Below are 18,425 nucleotides of genomic sequence, written 5' to 3'. Positions count from 1 at the left end.
CAGACATGACTAATGGATCCCAGCATTCTTTCTAGATGAGCTCAGACATTTTCCCAGAGTTCCTGTCACAGAGTCCTGGGGACAGTGGCCTTGCCTGGTGGGGGGCCAGCAGGAGAGAGGAGTTGGCGGTCAGCTCTCGAGCTGGTGCTCCCTCGTCCTGCTGCCTCTCCTTGCCCAGCGCCCAGCCTCCTGCCCACCGCCCCTAGCTGGCTCAGAGCTGGCCCAAGTGCCCACCCCGTATGGGCCTCCATGCTGCAGAGTGGCCTGAGGTCTGGATAGATGGCCAGACAGCCCCCCTCCACCATCAGAGCCTTTCCTGTCAGCAGGCCAGACCCGGTTCCTCACTTGACAAATGGGTTGTGCAGGGGAGGCCTGATGGCCAGAGTCCCTGATAAGGAGGGCCATGGAGGCCCCACCTGGGCGTGAGCTCTGGGAGGTGTGCTGCCCTGTTCCGGGCATCGGTTTCTTATGAAGCTCCTGGTATTGTGGGCAGGCTCTGGCGGCGGTGGGGGGCAGCCGACGTGGCCTCTGCCCTCCTACCGGGCCAACCTTGGTGGGGTAACTGCATACGTGACTATAGGACCACATGCATAGGAAGTGCCACAGGGGACCCAGGGGGATGCTGGGAGAGTGGGTGAGCAGAGCACCGGGAGGAGCGTTCTAAGCTGAGGGACAACATGCACAGAAGCCAAGTGTCAATGTGCCAGGAAGGGGAGGTGTACAGCCTGAAGGCTGATCAGTGTGGCTGGGAATTTTATGTGGGAATTCTGCTTCTCCCCACCATTCCCCCGAACAGTTCAGGTAAGAGTTCCCAAGCTCTTGAGTAAGTCACAAGACTTAGCACTGATTTGGCGCTTATTTTAAGTATTATTGATGTATTATTGGTCTTTATTTTAAGTATTATTGATGATTTATTAAAAATTTCTAATTTGGGGCAGCCCCCGTGGCGTAGCGGTTTGGTGCCGCCTGCAGCCCAGGGCGTGATCCTGGAGTCCCAGGATCGAGTTCCACATCGGGCTCTCTGCTTGGAGCCTGCTTCTCTCTCTGCCTGTGTCTCTGCCTCTCTCTCTCTCTCTGCATCTCTATGAATAAATAAATAAAATCTTAAAAAAAAAATTCTAGTTTGCATTAGCAGCCATCGTTGATGGTAATCTTTTTACCACATGGGGTCTGCCTGGGGGTTGCCTGCCTCATCTCATGCCCCACAGCCTCCTCCCCCTCTGCTGTAGGTGCAGGGACAGAAATCCAGGGGTGACCTTAGTGATGCGCCCTCTCTCTGGGGAGAAGACATCAAGGCCCCCTGGCCCTGGACCTTGGCCATGGGCAGAAAGAACCAGGCCACTGCCAGCTGCCGAAAACCTCACTCTGTTTGCAATTCTAACTTTTCATTCACTGGTTTGCATGTCTGACACCTCCACTGGCACGTGATTTACTGTAGCTTTTTAAATAGCCCCTTGTTTCTGGATTGGATTGGACTGTCCGGATCCGTTTGGGACAGGCAGGCTGCTTCTAGGTGCTTGTACTGACTCTGTTCCTGTGTGGGGTGTTTCTGGGGTGGGGGTTCCCTGCTCCTGCAGCAGAGCCCAGGACTGCACTTGGGAACAGATTGGGGGCAGGGGACACGGAGGTCTCCTGAGACCCAGATGGTGGGGGAGGGGCATCAGAGAAGCCTTTTAGCTTTGCCAACACATTCAGGGACAGAGAAGCATCAAAATTCTACCTGGATCACAGGCAAGGAAAAGGCTTTCTTTCCCAGCTGGATGGGGGGGGTGGGGGCGTGGTGGGTGGGTGGGGGGGGGAGGGATGGGGGCAGGGTCTGGATTCTATTTACAAAATACTTCCCTGGAGGGACTGTCTCTAATGTCGCTCCCTCCCTCTCCTCTCCCTCTGTTCAGTTTGGCCATGTCTGTAACCAAAATCTTACTGTGGTTGAAGCCTCTCAGGGATCAGTTAAACTGGAATAAAGGATGGATATAACAAAACATGCAAATTTCCTTTCCTTTTAAAGAGAACTGTGTCTCATGGATATTACCTGAATAAACTCATCAGTTTGCTATTGCCGTTCTGGGATTGTAATTGGGAAGGATGCTTGCAGAAATCCCTGTGAAAATCTTCCATGCTCTGTGTGGGGAGGGCAGGTCCTACCGGTTTCCTGTGGAACATTCTGGTTCCTATTGTTACCTTGTATTTATAGACTGGGCTCCTCTAAGAACCTACCTCCTTCTGTCGCCGGATGAAAGGCTATTTAATACAATTCCCTGGTAAGGGAAGAGGATCTGGCTGTAGAAGCAGGACAGGGACAAGAGGGATGTGCCAGCCGACCCTCCACCAAGGGACACCTGTTAGCGACATCAGGGGAGTCCCCTTTCCTGGTCCCCATGGTGGAGTCAGGACCTATGCTTGTCTGCCTGCACCTCATTCTCAGTTCTGAACCCCCCGTGGCCCACCTGCATTGATCGCACCCTCCACCTGCTGCTCTGGCCTGGATTTTCTTGCAGTCTCGTGGTTCCCTTTGCTACCTGGCCCCAGCCTCACAGAGGATGCTTTTAGGGACAGGATGTTCTTAGATGGGTTGGTATGTTTCTGAGAGGCTGGCACAGTGCCCAGAGGAATGTGAGTTGAGTCTTGGAGTAGATTTGATTCCTCCTGCTGAATTCCTGCAAACAGCAGAAAAGTTTAAAAAATCCTCAGGTAAAGCAGTGCCTGCGTGGCTCCATAGGTGAAGCATCTGCCTGCAGCTCAGGTCACGGTCTTGGGGACCTGGGGTCGAGCCCAACATCGGGCTCCCTGCTCAGGGGGGGAGTCTGCTGCTTCTTCTGCCCCTCTCTCACTCATTCTCTCTCTCTCCCCCCCCCTCAAATAAATAAATAAATCTTTTTTTTTTTTTAATTTTTATTTATTTATTATAGTCACAGAGAGAGAGAGAGAGGCAGAGACACAGGCAGAGGGAGAGAAGCAGGCTCCATGCACCGGGAGCCTGACGTGGGATTCGATCCTGGGTCTCCAGGATCGCGCCCTGGGCCAAAGGCAGGCGCCAAACCGCTGCGCCACCCAGGGATCCCAATAAATAAATCTTAAAAAAAAATCCTCAAGTATCTTATAATCCCCCTCACTTGGCAACAAGGAAACACAACTGTCAGAGGGCCGAGTGCTTTAAGCCAGGGGAGAGGCATGGTTCTCGGATATGACCCTGCCCTGCCTGGACTCTCAGATAAAGCAAGAGTTCCTTTTTAAAAATTTTTTGGGGCAGCCCTGGTAGCTCAGCGGTTTGGCGCCGCCTTCAGCCCAGGGCCTGATCCTGGAGACCCGGGATCAAGTCCCATGTCGGGCTCCCTGCATGGAGCCTGCTTCTCCCTCTGCTTGTGTCTCTGACTCTCTCTCTCTCTTTCTCTCTCTCTCTCTCTCTCTCTCTCTCTCTCTCTCAGGAATAAATAAATAAAATATTAAAAAAATTTTTTGTAAAATATACAACATAACATTTAGTATCTTAACCATTTTAAGTGCTCACTTCAGTGGTACTAAATGCATCCACACCATTGTACAACTACCACCGCCACCCGCCTCCAAACAAACTGTCCCATTAAAGCCAAGTTGGGGCATCTGGATGGCTCAGTCAGTTGAGTGTCTGCTTTTGGCTTGGGTTGTGACCCCTAGGTCCTGGGATTGGGCACATTGGGCTCCCTGCTCTGTGGGAAGCCTGTTCCTCCCTCTGCCTGCCACTCTCTCTGCTTGTGCTCATAAGCTCGCTCTCTCTGTCAAATCAATCAATCAATCAATCAATCAATCTTTATAAAAAAAACAACAACAACAAAACTCTGAGTCTCGGTTCCTCTTATCCCTAACACCAGTAACCAGCCCTACTTCTGTCTCCACCAGTCAGAGCCTCCAGGGACTTCATGAGTGGCACTGCTGGCCTGCTGTGTCTTTGTGATGGCTTGGTTCCCTCCACATTGAATTTCCCAGACCCGTCCATGCTGCACCATGTAATAGAAGTTCCTTGCTTTTCAAGGCTGAGTCCTATTCTATGGGACATACATCCTCTGTTTCACTCACCCATCTGTCTGTAGTAATAGGCACTTGGGCTGCGTGGATAAAGCTGCCATGAACACAGGGGCATAAGTACCTCTTCAAGATTTTGCCTTCAAGAGTAAGCATTCTGGATTTTCTGCAGCCGGTCGTATTTCACACGGGGGTTGAGAGCAAGCATTCTTAACTTGCCGTTGGAGAACTCCCCAGAAGGGTCTGCAAGGGCGGGTGTGTCCGTGAACCTTGCAGGGGAGGCATATCCAGGGCCCTCGTCAGGTTTTCTGGGGGGCAGGGGTGCCAGAGGTCTCATCTGCAGTATGACAAAGAAGCACCTGTTTCAAACCCCTGATGTCCCAGCCCCGACCCCCTCCAGCCATGGATGCAGGGGCTCAGGAAGGAGCAAGTCCTCCACATCTGTCCTAGCCATGCCATCTGCCACCTGGGTGACCTCTCAGGGATTTGGCCTTCCAATCTGTAGGATGACAACACTTTCCCATATTCAGAAAATTAAGCTCATATAAACAAGGGGGTTCAAAGCATGACGTGATGGCTGAATAATGGCCCCCAAAATATCCTGGCACGGTCCCTGAACTCAGTGAATATGACCTTATATGACAAAAGGGACTTTGCAGACGTGGTCAAATTTAGGATCCTGAGACCTGGAAATAATGCTGGATTTTCCAGGTGGATCCTAAACGTAATCACATGTTCTTATGAAAAGGAGTTGGAGGCGATCTGGTGATGGGGAGGAAGCGAGAGGTGTGAGAAGTCACCGGGAAGCCAGTATGTGGGCAGGGCAGGAAAGGGCCCGAAGCGCAACCCCAGGAGGAGCTGGCCCTGCCCACGGCCTCCATGTCCATCCAGTAAGGCTGATTTCAGACTTCTGACCTCCAGAACTAGAAGAGCAAAGCTTGGGTTGTTTTAAGTCATTAATTTTGTGCTCATTTGTTACAGCAGCAGTGGAGAGCTAACCAACGTGGACTCTGGAGCCAGGCAGCCTGGGTTTGGCCCAGTGTCTATCATAGCCCAGCTTCATGACCTTGGGTGACCTTGTGCAAGTCACTAGCTCATCCTGCCTCAGTCTCCTCATCTTTAAATGGATAATACTTGGGTCCACCATGTCGGGTTGTTTTGGGGATTGAAGGAGTTGGTATTTGTGGAGCATTGAGAGCCATGCCTGTGACCTAGTAAGGACTGTGCACTATTGGTTATGGAAACTTCCTACCAAGCATGTGGATGTGTGTGGCTGACAGGAGGCTGGTGCTCAGAACTGCAGTGGCCTGGTCGGCGGGTCCCGTGCATGCACAGTGCCTGCTGAGTGAGGCCGAGTGCATGGCCGCTGCAGGAAGAGCGCTACTATCCTCGTCCATGGGGATACCGGGGCCTGATGGCACCCCCCGGCATCTGTTTCAGGGGCACCCCGCACTTCCAAGTCTGCCTTGAATCATGACACCTGTGACCCCAAACAAGAGTCATGGTCACATAGGTAGGAAACTGCGTCTCAATGGTAAGCAGGTTTCTTTGCTTTGGGAATTCTCAAGCGAGCCCCATGAATCTCCAGGAGACATTCCCAGACGTTGGCCCCTGGCCCTTCCTTTCATGGGTAGTGTCTGCAGAATCCCTTCAGAGCAAGTCTGGAAGCCTGGGGCAGCCACAGAAGGTGGGCAGACATAAGACAGGCCATATGAGAGGGAGGGGCAGAGTCCTATTCCCTACCCTGGGAACAATCTAGAGAACACAGCTGCTACTACTGTATATCTGCCCCCAAACAGTCAGGAAGGATTATGGACAGACCCACATCTCCAGGGCCCGGGGCCAGCCTCAGTGGAAGCCCCCAAGTCCCTAGCCCCGATGCCCTTGCATGCCCACCCCTGCCACCTCGGCTCATGCATCACCCTGAAGACTCCCAGGGCTGCCTCAGCCCTCAGGCCCGAGTGCCACCAGCCCTGCCCACTGCCCCTTGGCCAGCTCTTGGGCTTAGAGCCATGTGTACGTGCAGCTGTCTGCCTATGGAGAACAGCTGAGGAAGGGGCATAAAGGCTCTGGAAGCAGCCTCAGATAGGGAATTCAGGTCCTGGGTATTTGAAGGGTGGCCTACAAGGTGGGGAGGACACAGCTCCATGGACCAGAGGAGGAACAGAGTCTGGCTGTCTTTTTGGGGTCCCAGAGTAGGAGCCCCAGAGGTCTAGATCCAGTGTGGTGCCAAGAATGGACACTCAGCTAATAGTGCCCTTTGCCCCTCAATGTCTGGCTGGTCACCTCCGTGACCTGTCTTTGTTTATCCCTGCTGACTTCCGAGCTCCTGGCTGGGTGGGAATGTCCATCCTCACAGCCTCCAAGCCCCAGCACGTGGTGGCCAAACCCCCACCGGCAGCCCCCTTGGTGCCCGAGGCCTCTGTGCCTGTCCCTGCCCTGCCCTCCTGAGTGTGGCTGTGGTGGAGTGAGGTTTATGTCACTGACAGTCCTTCCCAGGAGCCCAGGCTTCTGGCCTTGTGGGGCTGGCAAACAGGTGGGCTGCTGACTAATGTGGCCTTTGTGCCTATGGCCTGAATGTGCGTGAGAACTGAGCCTCAAAAAGGTTTTGTGGAATTCCTTTCCATGGAGTGGCTTTTGGCCAGAAGAGCTATGGGACCAGTGCTGGCTATGGGGGGTGGCCTTTAGAGGGGAGCCCAGCAGGGCTTTGTTCACAGCCTCCTGGAGCCTCAGTGCCCTCTGTGGAGGATGACAGGGAGGGAAAGGCTCTGGGGACCAACGTCCCTCCAGGTACTGCCAGGAATCGTCCCCGTTGGGCTCAACTAGAGCTTCCCTGGGACAGTTCTTCGGAAAAAATACTTCATTGGGTTTTCAAGATTACAAAAGTCCTATAAGACTGTTTTACTCCAAATGTGTTCCAGGGAAATAAGCAGTAGCTTCCCTGGTTCTCACCCTACGTCCTTGGAGGCACCGCATTAACAGCTCAGACAGGCTGGACCTGGGGGCCCGCACCACCTCCCTGCAGTGTGGATGTGTGCAGACAGGCTCAGGGAAGCATCACTTCTATCTGCCGGTGTTTGCTTTTTTTTTTTTTTTAAAGAGAAACAACACTATACCCACTACACTGAGATTTTCACTTTCTACGTAATAATCCGTCATGACTATTTCTGAAGTTGGTACACAAAGATCCGCTTCTAAACACATTTCTAAATACAGCTGCCTGTGGGTCCTTGCTGCGAGCACCGCACTCACTCTGCCCCCCACCACCCCCAGGTGTGTTCGGGTTGTTTCCACGTTGGCTTCCTCCTTCTTTTTAATTATTAGCAGTTGTTATTAGCAATTCTCTTTCAAGTACTCTGGTTTCTTTATCTTATGCTGTGCCTACGTTGCAGAGGACAATCTTGCCTCAGGACAATTATAGAAATGATCCATTAAAACGTTTTCCTTTAGAGTCACCCTGATGTGGTCTGGAGACTCTAGCCCGCCCCATTTCAGAGACTCTGCCACCACGTCCATGTTCCCTGGGGTGGCCTGTGTTCCCTGAGCCATGTGTGAGCCCAGGTGCCAGGCCTCGGGTACAGCAGCTCAGCCAATTCTCTTATAGGTGAGAGTATGGACTCTGGGTTTGAATCCTATCTCTACTTGCTGAGCGGTCTTTGGGTAGTCAGCTCTTTAAGCGGGGGGGGCCTCTGTGAGGATGAAGGTGGACTTGGGCCTTGCCCAGCACCATCTCTGTGCCCAGCCAGACTATCCCACTGCACCGAGTGGGACTGCCCCCCTGCACCCAGCCAGATTGCTCCCCTGCGCGCCCTGCCTGTGGGAGGAGAGACTTGATCTGCATCTTGGGGGGTGAGAGGAGTTCCCTGGGGAGGAAGTTGACATGAGGGACCTGCTTCCACAGAACTCAGAGGGACAGAGGTTCTAGGATCAGGAGTGACATGGTTTGGCTGGAACGAGATGCCAGGGTGGCAGTGGGGCCACATGGTGCCACGTGGGGCCATGGGGGTAGGGCCCCCTTTGCCAAGTACAACTGGAGGTGGACTGGATCCTGACTGTTCTGGGGAGCCACTGAGAGGCTCTCTAAGAAGGGAAATGACTCAGTCTGGGCTTCATTTTAGGTTTAGCAGCAATGGAAGGTGGATGGGGCAAGGTCTATGTGTTAGGGTACCAGGCTATGGCCACTTTAACCCAGGTGTTGGCCGGGTCCCCTTGCTCTTCAAGTAGAATTGGGCACAAACCTCCACCCCACAGAAGGATGTCCCTAGTATCTCTCCAAAGGTCCCTGGTGTCAGACTCCTGCTCCTGCTGAATTCTGCAGCTCTGTTCTGGGCACAGGGACCCCTGAGGGCACGGTCACCTCCTGGCCCTTCCCCACAGGACCAGTGGGCAGGGCCCTCTCTGTGGCTCCAGAGCAAAGGTGCAGGCTGATGTTGCTGGTAGTACAACAAACAACATGGCATTGAGCTCATGACTGTTTCTGCCTCCAGGCAGTGACAGCTGCTTCTGAGTGGGCTCTGTCTTCCCATGGCCTCAGGTGCTCCTCAGCGCCCCCGGCTCTCTCTTCCTGACCCCTCAGCCTGCAACCCCCAAATTCCCGTTCTCCTGTCCATTTCTGGGGCAGGTAGGCCTGGTGCAGGTCTGCTCTGAGCCACTCCAGCTGTGCCCAAGAGAAATCCCTTTCATCAGCAAACATACTGGGGGAGGGGGTTCCTCACAAAGATGGTCTCTTCCCATTGGTGGCTCCACCATCAGATCTACTCACTGGAGGGGCTGAGGAGTCAAGAAAGGTGACATGAGCACATCCTGTGGAAATGAAAGCACCTATCTTAACTCTACAAACGGAGGGAGACCAGTCTGGACTGCTAATCAGCACATGGGTTTCCCAGCATCGTGCTGACCCTAGCCTACTTTAATTGGTTCTGTGGTCACTGATGATTCTCTTTAAAGAAGTGGCCTTGAACTTTCTTTTTTTTTTTTTTTTAAGATTTTATTTATTTATTTATGACACACACACACACACACACACACACACACACACACGAGGCAGACACAGGGAGAAGCAGGCTCCATGCAGAAAGCCCGATGTGGGACTCGATCCTGGGTCTCCAGGATCACGACCTGGGCTGAAGGTGGCACTGGGCCACTGGGGCTGCCCTGAACTTTCTTCACAAGAAACAAGGTAGAGCCCAAGCTGGCTGGTCTCTTACCTGGAGGGCTCTGCTTGGTGGTTGGCGGATGGGCAAGGGAGGGCCCGGGGTGACTGGCTCAGGCTCCGTGGGCTCTAGTTTCTCCCTCTGCTCTGTGGGCATGACATTGCTTCCTTACAGATTATTGCAAGGTTGCGGTAAGGCAACACGTGCTTCTGGGTAATCTGAACATATGAGAACGTTGGTGTGGGCTGCATTGTGTCCCCCCCAGTCCGTATGTTGAAGTCCTAGCCCACAATATGACCGATGTGGGGATGGGGCCTTCAGGACATAGCTGAGTTCAAATGAAGTCTTAAAAGTGGCTCAAGCTGATAGGACGGCCTGGTGAAAAGGGTGAGCAAGAGCACCTCCTCCTGGTCTCTGCCACCTGAGGACACCGTCTGTGGGACAGGGGGTGCTCACTGAAGTCTGGCCGGGCTGCTGCTCCAGTCAGGGACACCCAGCTCCCAGGGCTGGGACAGGGCCCAGTCTGTTAGGGCTGCCCGGGCTAACACAGACACGTGCTCCAGCCACAAGCAGTCTGTATTCAAGGAGCAGCTTCAGAGTGCCCACCGCCCTGCTGGGCGTGGGCTCGTGGCCTTCTGCCCCTCAATGCAGCTCCTTCCGTGGCTTCTGGGCCCTCATCTACTGATGCCTGTGCTTATTTTCCTCGTTGGCCTTCTTTCTTTTTCTCTCAACCTCTCCCGACCCCACTGTGCCTTTGCACATGCTGTCCCCTCCCTGTGACGCAGGTCTTTGCAGGCTCACCTTTCATAGGTGTGCTCCTCCGAGAGCTTGTCAAGGACGGGCCCCACCTCCACCCCCTTCCCATCCCACCCGGCTTCTCTCTTGCCTCTGCCCTGAGTCTCCTCCCACCAGGCATCATGCCCTGAAATTCAATGTGTACCTATTTATTATCTATTTGTTCTTCACTGGAATGTAAATGCCCTGAGGAAAGAGGCCTTTTCTCTTGTTCCTGGTCTATCCCTACAGCTTAGCAGAGAGGCTGTCAACCACACTGAATGAATGATCAAATGAATGAATAAGTGAATGAACTGATCTGTGTGAAGTTTCATGCCCAAGCATCCAGCATCTTGTGAACTAGACCCTGAGCACCTTGATTTCCAGCACCGCATGTTATCCCTCATTTTAGCTAGAGGCCAGCTGGCCCTGCCAATGGATTTCCCACAGAAAGGTTGTCACAGGCGAATGGGGTCGCCACTGGGGCTAGGCTGTGGAACGGCTGGCCTCACAGTGCTTTCCCCTACCCTTTCAACTGGAACAGCTCTGAATTGATCTGTTCCCCATGTTGGGTTTCTATGATAAGCCCCATTAGAAGAAACGGCTCTACAGCTAAGAGAAGACAGAAAGCTATAAGCAGAACCACCTTCCCCATCCCACATGAGGGACAGGAACTTGCCCACACGTGGACGGTCAGTGGCAAGATGCTCACCTGGTATGTCATGGCCAGAGATCCAGGAATTCTTGTTATATGTGTGGAACATACTTGCTTTCTCAGATGCCATAAGTGACTTTCATTCTCCAAGGCCTGGGGACAGGGAAGGATTAGTGGTCACCCCTGGTCTCTGGCAGTTCCAAACAAACCCCGGGTGCAGATGTCCCCCGGCTCTCATGCTGCAGGAGCCCTGGGGAGGACCCGAGAGCCCCAGTGGGACACTATGCAGGGCACAGTGCTTTCCCATGGGGATGGTTTCTGAGGACGCAGAGCTGCCCCTCCCCCATGTCCCCAGCACCCTGACAGTCCAGGTGGCAGTAGAATCACTTTTCTGATGGCTCATTTGCTGCCATCTTCTCAGAGGGACATTTTGTGTACCTTTGCTTTTTCTCCCCTTTCCTCCCTTTCTTCAGAGGATTCTGTGGCACATTTCCTGACTGGAAATTTTGTTAGCCATTGCTGCAAATCCAGATGTACATTTCATCCCTGGCAATCAGCTCTTATCCTTGGGGAAACCTAATTAGGTATTACAGGACTTGTGATGTTGTTTCCATGGAAACCCCCATAGTAATGGTGTACATGCATAATATATGCTCCAGGATTTAAATTGTAATATATATAATATATATATATATATTATTATTACTGGATTTTAAGAAAATCTTTAATTTTTTTCTTTTGCTTTTTTTCTGCATATATTTTTTTAAATGATGAGAATCTTCCCTGGAGTTCTTCTCCCACAGAGAGAGAACAGTAGCGAACACAAAAGGCCCTTTTCACTTCCTCTCCTTTAATTTAAAAAAAATCATAGTTGCATGAGAATTAAAGTTTTCAGGTTACTCAGAAAATGTCTAGGCAGGATCTCCCATAACAGCTGAGAACATTTGATGAAAGATGTTGCTTATGTAAAGAACCTGAAAGACCTCAGGCTTTCAAAATTGAACAGGGAAGTTAGTGAATCCAATGAATCAACTCCAAACTTATTTTGCCTAAAAGGAACAAAAAAAAAAAAGAAAAGAAAAGAAAAAGGCTGGTTTCCTGGGTGCCTCCAAGAGACATGCAGGCACTCTGCTATTGTGACCTGGGGGTTGGAGGACTGGCTCCTGTCCGCCTGTCTGGGCCCCATAGCTGATCCCTGTGGGCGTGAGATGCTTTGCACTGATGGGGTGCCAGGGGAACCAGGTGGCCTTTGGGTGCCGAGGGTCTCGCGGGGCTGATTTTGGGAGAAGCTCAGATACCTGCGTGTAGGCTGCCTGGCTGAGGCAGGGCCGCAGAAGGAAGGACCCGCCGGCTCCTGGGAGAGAAGCCACTCTGTGCCACGTGCCACAGCTATGATGCAACGGTTTCTGGAGAATTCATAAGTAACTAAATTTTTTTAAAATATATATATATATACCTCTAATTGGCCATTTGACGAAAGAATGCTCACACTGACCTCTTTGCTAGCTGCCAGCTAATCAATTGACCCCCCCCCAAACTCACCAGCAAGTCACAGTCCCCAAACCCCGTGCAGTTCTCCCTCCATACGTGGCAAATTCTGTCTTGCCTTTGTTCTTTGATTCTGTCTAAGGGCTGACTTCTCACCAGTGATAGGCACTTAGCATGTGAAATAACCAAACTGCTTGCAAAATAGCTTTGTAAAGGCATCAAGTCATCCTCAGATAAATGAAATGGTATGTTCCCGGAGGGGGCGGGGTGGAAAGGAGCCCGTGTGCCCTTGTCATGGGCCCTCCTTGATGGTTGCTGACCCACCATGCCTGGGGAGCCCTGCCGGAGCCTCACGGTGGGGGTGGCCGTGCCTCTGGGGGGCTCTGGTGGAGAAGCTACGGGGAAATGTTGGGCTCGGCAGGCAAATTACCCAACTCTCCTAACACGTGCGCTAAGTGCATGAGCTAGTTTTGTACTGTGTTACTTTTGTTGCATAAGAAAGCACCCCCAAAATTAATGTCTTGCAATGATACTCACTCATGACTGGGTCAGTCGTCTGGCTAGGGCTTCCCCGGGGCGAGCGTCTGTCACATGCAGCTGGTGCTGGCTGAAGGCAGGGGCATAGGACAAGTGGGGCCACGTGTCCACAGCAGCCCCATTGCACGACCCTTCCTGGCCTCTGCGACATCACAATTTCTATGTCCCACTGGCCCAAGCAGGGCACACGGCCAAGGTCAGATTCTAGGGGCTGAGCAGTGGATGGCAGCTCTTGCTGGGAAGAGAGGCGAAGCGCTGTGTGAGGAAGCGAGCGAACAGGGTGGGAGCCGCTTGCATGAGCTGCCACACCACGTGTGTCTGATACAGGCCTTCCCAGGCTGCCAAGCCCCGCCGAGCCCCAGAAGCCTCCCAACGTGCCCTTTCCTGTGAAAGCGACTTGAGGTCGCAAGCTGATTCCTGGACATGTATTGGATTCATACTTATGTCCCCACCGTGCTCACCTAGCTGGTTCTTTTTTATGAGGAATAATTGACAACTGCGTACATTCCAAGTCTACATGTGGGTGACTTGGATGGGGCAGTTCGTGAACACACCCATCACCCCACATTACTTCCTTCTTTCTGGGAGAGAGTGCTTAAGATCTACTCTCTGAGCAACTTTCCAGAGCTGCATGTGGTGTCTGACTGGCGATGGTCAGATTTACAATTTTTTTACTTTATGATGCCAGGAAAGTGATAAAAGCATACTTTGAATTTTGTTTTTTTAATTTTTTTTTCATACTTTGAATTTTGAATACAGGCCTCTTCCTGGGCTAGGAATTAGGAGATGGTCATCCGTCATGATACATGTTACTGGCCGTTGCTCCCACGTAGCCTTGTGGTCACTAGGGTCAGCCACCCACACGCTATCCTCCAGTCTGTCCCCACACAGACATCCTATTTGTCACTTCCAGTCCAGCATTCAAAACATTGTAAAATAGCCTTTGTGGGAGATGATTTTGCCCAACTGTAGGCTAGCATGGGTACACTGAGTCTGGTCCAGGTTGGCCAGGCTGATGTTTGGGAGCTTAGGAACTCTGTTTTAAGTCGAGGAACATCTGTAGTCAGTTGTTACCAATTAATTGATCTGTTGAACTGAGTGGAATAACGTTGAGTTTGTCCTTTCTCTCTAATCACAAGTTCCGTGAAGGAGTGTGGGATTGCTCTGTTGCATTAACCCCCCTCCTGAAGCTCCCAGAATGACACCAATAGACGGAGAACCCGACAGGCTCCCAGGACCACTAGCTGAGTGGCAGAAGGATCAGGTGCAGAGCCAGCTAGGTTCAGGGCACCGTCTGAGGAAGGTGAGGCCCTGGCTGGTAGGCCTGGCGCTGGGTGCTGCTCCTTTGGGCTGGCCAGACCCACATGAGTGAGATCACCTCTGGAGACTCAGGAGGCTGCAACTCTCAGCAACAGGGACAGCGTGGCCTTCCTTCCCCACTGGGGGAGGCCCGCGTTTGAGGGGTGATAGTAGGAAGAGACCCGCTGGTCCATCCAGGCCTGCAGACTTTTGTGAACAGAGGCTTGTGGGCTCCCTGTGCTCCCTGCTCCAGGCCAGGCCCATATCACATCAGCGTGCTCCTGCTGTTCTCATGGCAAACGGCTGTTCCAGAACCCAGGCTTCAAGGCTGGGGCCAACGCACTGGGGAGGACAGTCCTTTGTTGTGGTTGCTTCCTCTCTGCCCTCACCCCTCTGCCCAGCGCTGCTTGAGATCCTGGTTCCAGATTAGCTCCAGAACTTTCTGAGACTTGAAGTCACCTGGGACAATGTATTCCAGATCGGACCAGCCCCTGGGAATGGAGGGCACCCTGCCACATGGAAGGTGAATCCTTAGGTACTTCATTAGTCACAGGCTCAGAAACGAGTTTTCCATGGGAATTTCCATCCCGGGTGGTGGACAGGGGTGTGACATGGTCATCCAGCTACACCTGTTTATTCACTAAACTTCCTTGACTCCCCACTGTGTGCCTGCCGCCGTCCCAGGAGCTGGAGAGAGAGCACACATGCCAGGAGAACACCAGGAAGGGGGAGGCGCCCACCAGACAGTCCAGGGGGATGGCAGTTTGGGGACCACCTGACCTGCTCCTGGCTCCTTCTCTGAGGAGGACACAGCCCCTGTCCCTCTGGAGTTCGGGCTAGGACCAGTGGCTCCCAGTCTGGGAGACCCTTTATAGTCAGCTGGGAGCTCAAAGAAAAGTCCCAGTGCCAGGGTCTCACACTCAGAGTTGCAAACCTGCCTGGTCCGTGTGGGCCCGGGGACGGTGTTTTCAGCAAACTCTCCAAGTGACTGTAGCGTGCCTGGGGGAGCAAGAACACGGTGGGTACGCACTGAGCTCTGCCACGGGTAAGGGACGCACAAGGCATGGACAAGAAAATGGCAGGCTGGGTCCTGCCTGAGTCTGAGAGGGCGGGGCTGCCCTGTGACTCCCAAGGGCGCAGGGCGTCCTCATGCAGGACAGCGGCAGGATCCCTGGGCATATTGGGCCCCCTTTAGACCCACAGTTCCCTGTGCTAGAGCCCCATCTGGCAGAGGCTCCCAGTAGGGCAGCCTGAAATGGTCACCTGCCCATCCCTTGGCCTGCCCCAGACACCCCACAGACACATTGTGTGATTGCCCCCAGGCCAGCCAGTTTAATAATCCCTCACATTTTTCTAGCAGTTGGTAAAGACAGGCAGGTTCAGGAAGAATAGTTCCATGACAGAGAGGTAGAAGCAGGCCCAGAGAGATGCATGACCCACCTACGGTCATACAGCTAGTGCCTGCATGTGAGGATCCCCGTGGTGCTCACCAGCCTGGACTCTGCTGCCTCCTGCCCCACCCCACACCAGGACACGAGGCAGGCAGTGTCACCGCCCAGGGACCAGCATCTTCTGTAATGCTGGGCAGAGCCATGAGGTGCCCCCTCTTTAACATGGACAGTGTACAGTGTCCATCCCCAGCAGGGAGTCAGCGAGGTCTGTGATTTGTTGCTTAGGTTCTTGCCCACAGTGAACCCAGTTATTATAGTAACCTGATGCAATTCTTTATTATAGGATGGATGGTTTTCATTTTGTGTTTGAAGAGTCTGGTCAGTAGTCACATTGCCATGGCTTGGCCCCGTCGGTGGCAGTTAGGAGCAGAGGGGATCCACCCAGCAGCCATTAGAGCTTTTTTGTATCTGCAGAGGTAGAAAGCTGTATCTGAAAGTTGTCCCCCACCCCCCCAGCTCAGCAGCACTGCAGAAGGCAGGATGGGAGTCCTGGCTGGGTGCTGGGCTGAGTACCTTTCCTGGCTAGGTATCACACCTTCCTAATTAGAGCCATTGGGCCAGGACTGTTTGCACAGTGCCTCCTAGCTCCCCTCGAGGAGGCTGTGCTCAGGGCTGGTTTGTTTAACCTTGAATTCTCAGGCAGATGTCTTTGAGAACGAGGCCTGGGCTTTCCCGATGTGTGAGTACTAGCACCAGCCAGGGCTGAGCACCCAGCAGGTGCTCACCTTCATGGCAATGTAGCAGGGACGTCCACTGCAAGAAGGGCCTTCCATTATCCCTGAGCCCATCCCCTCCTAGCTCGGAGTAGTAGCAGCTGGGACTTCCCGGCTGACAGGCAGGATTCTGATCCCCTGTGCACCCGAGTCCAGGGCAGCCTCACAGTCCTGGACACCAGCAGAAGTAGCCTGAGAGACAGGAAGGCTCATTGTATAGCCAGGATCACAGAGCTAGTTAGTGTTGGGGTCCTGACCCTGACTTACCCAGGATCACAGAGCTAGTTAGTATTGGGGGTCAGTGTCCTGACCTACCCAGGATCACAGAGCTAGTTAGTGTTGGAGTCCTGACCCTGACTTACCCAGGATCATGGAGCTAGTTAGTGTTGTGGTCAGGGTCCTGACTTACCTGGAATCCCAGAGCTAGTTAGTCTTAGGGTCAGAGTCCTGACCTGCACACCCTGGCTCCTGGGACCCCACCGTTAACACTCTGGCTTGTGTGGGGTCAAAGTCCTGCCAGCACACGGATATCCCTTTTCTGCTTGGGGAGAGGAACCTGCACCAGCACTGGGGACTTCGCTCATGTGGGAACATGACTCTTTTACCTCCACATCCCTATCCGGGGCCTGGCAGGGGGTGCAGGATGGTGTTTTAACCAGAAGGAGCGGCTCTTCCTCCTCTTCATGGAATGGCTAGTTAGGGGCGCCTTGAGGCAGGAAGGGGCCTGGGAAGTAGTCTGGAGTCTCTCGAACAGGGCCCTGAGCACACAAGGCAGACCTCCCTGGAGGGCCCTGAGGCGAGCTCTGGCCCCTCTAACAGGCTCTCTGCTCCCGCCAGCTCTTTGTGATCGACAACGGCGCAGACGACTGGCGTATTGCCATGACCTACGAACGCATCCTTCACATCAGCCTGGAGATGCTGGTGTGTGCCATCCACCCTATCCCCGGTGAGTACAAGTTCTTCTGGACAGCCCGCCTGGCCTTCTCCTACACTCCGTCTCGGGCAGAGGCCGACGTGGACATCATCCTGTCTATCCCCATGTTCCTGCGCCTGTACCTGATTGCCCGTGTCATGCTGCTGCACAGCAAGCTATTCACTGATGCCTCATCCCGAAGCATCGGGGCACTCAACAAGATCAACTTCAACACCCGCTTCGTCATGAAGACCCTCATGACCATCTGCCCTGGCACCGTGCTGCTTGTGTTCAGCATCTCGCTGTGGATCATCGCTGCCTGGACGGTCCGTGTCTGTGAAAGGTAGGGCTGCGTCTGCACTCCCAGCGGCTGGGGGGGGGGCACAGCTGCAGGAGGAGGGGCAGGTGCCTGTACACCTGGGGGAGGGCTGGAAGGGGCATGCGGCCAGGTGTGCTGGGAGCCTGCACCACCATCCTCGGTGGGCGGGTCGTCTGTAAGCCAGTGTGTGCTCACGTTCTGTGCCATCCCTCGCCTTTCTCATGGGTGAGACTTTGCAATTCTGTATTATCTTTTTGTCTTGGGCATTAACGATGCTCACCAACATTTTCAAGGCTTTGGGAAGTTCTGCAGTGAGGAAACTGGTTTAATTTTGTTTAATATAGATTTTCTCAAAAGTGTTCACCCAGAAATCCTTTTTGTTGTATGCTATTGATGCCTCACTGCCCGCCATGTGGTACACACAACCAGCAGCAGTGTAGCTAGGAACTCATTAGAATGTGGAACCTCAGGTCTCATCCCAGGGCTGCTGAGTACACATGCATTTCAACAAGTGTACCTGGTGACTGGCAGGCACCTAAAAACTTGAGAAGCATGGTGTGGAGGGAACATACTTTGGGAAATATTGTTTCAGGAGCTGGTGCTGAGCAAAGAGGAGGATGTGGCCTCACAGAGAGACCCACCTGCAAGGCAGAGTGCCAGCCCCTCTGAACTGCCATCACTGAGACTTGAGGGCCAGACAGTGCCACTTCCTCTCGCTGTCACCTCAAGCTGCCTGCGAGGACTCCTGTCCCTTTCAGGCTAGCTCTTGATATTCCTTCCAATCTGAGTTCCCATGTGGAGTCTGAACACCTCTGTTAGAAACCTAGATTCTCGAAGTTGCTGTGAGACCTTGGGCAAGTCACTTGACCTCTCTGGGCCTCAGCATTCTTGCTTTATTTTTAATTTATTTTTAAAGATTTTATTTATTTATTCATGAGAGACACAGAGAGAGAGGCAGAGACACAGGCAGAGGGAGAAGCAGGATCCATGCAGGGAGCCTGATGTGGGACTCGATCCCGGGACTCCAAGATAACGCCCTGGGCCAGAGGCAGGCGCTAAACCGCTGAGCCACCCAGGGATCCCCAGCATTCTTGTTTTAAAATGAGGATCTCTTCATTTTTTAA

General features: G+C 53.1%; 1 protein-coding gene across 4 annotated transcripts in view; it reads left to right on the top strand.

Annotated features, from left to right (window-relative positions):
• The window catches only part of KCNN3 (potassium calcium-activated channel subfamily N member 3), a 166,491-nt gene that overhangs the window by 99,335 nt on the left and 48,731 nt on the right, over positions 1-18,425 (top strand). For 3 of the 4 annotated variants that reach the window (XM_025997170.2, XM_072732466.1, XM_025997169.2), the window contains exon 3: positions 16,907-17,325. In XM_025997170.2, coding sequence (XP_025852955.1) covers positions 16,907-17,325 — 419 coding nt within the window. Of the gene's footprint in view, positions 1-14,322; positions 14,429-16,906; positions 17,326-18,425 lie in introns of those variants that run through there. The other variant, XM_072732465.1, reaches the window with a different exon arrangement.

Source organism: Vulpes vulpes, chromosome 13, assembly GCF_048418805.1.
Source record: "Vulpes vulpes isolate BD-2025 chromosome 13, VulVul3, whole genome shotgun sequence".
NCBI classification, from domain to species: Eukaryota; Metazoa; Chordata; class Mammalia; order Carnivora; family Canidae; genus Vulpes; species Vulpes vulpes.
The sequence above is the reverse complement of the archived record's forward strand: the minus strand, read 5'-3'. Positions and strand labels throughout refer to the sequence as shown.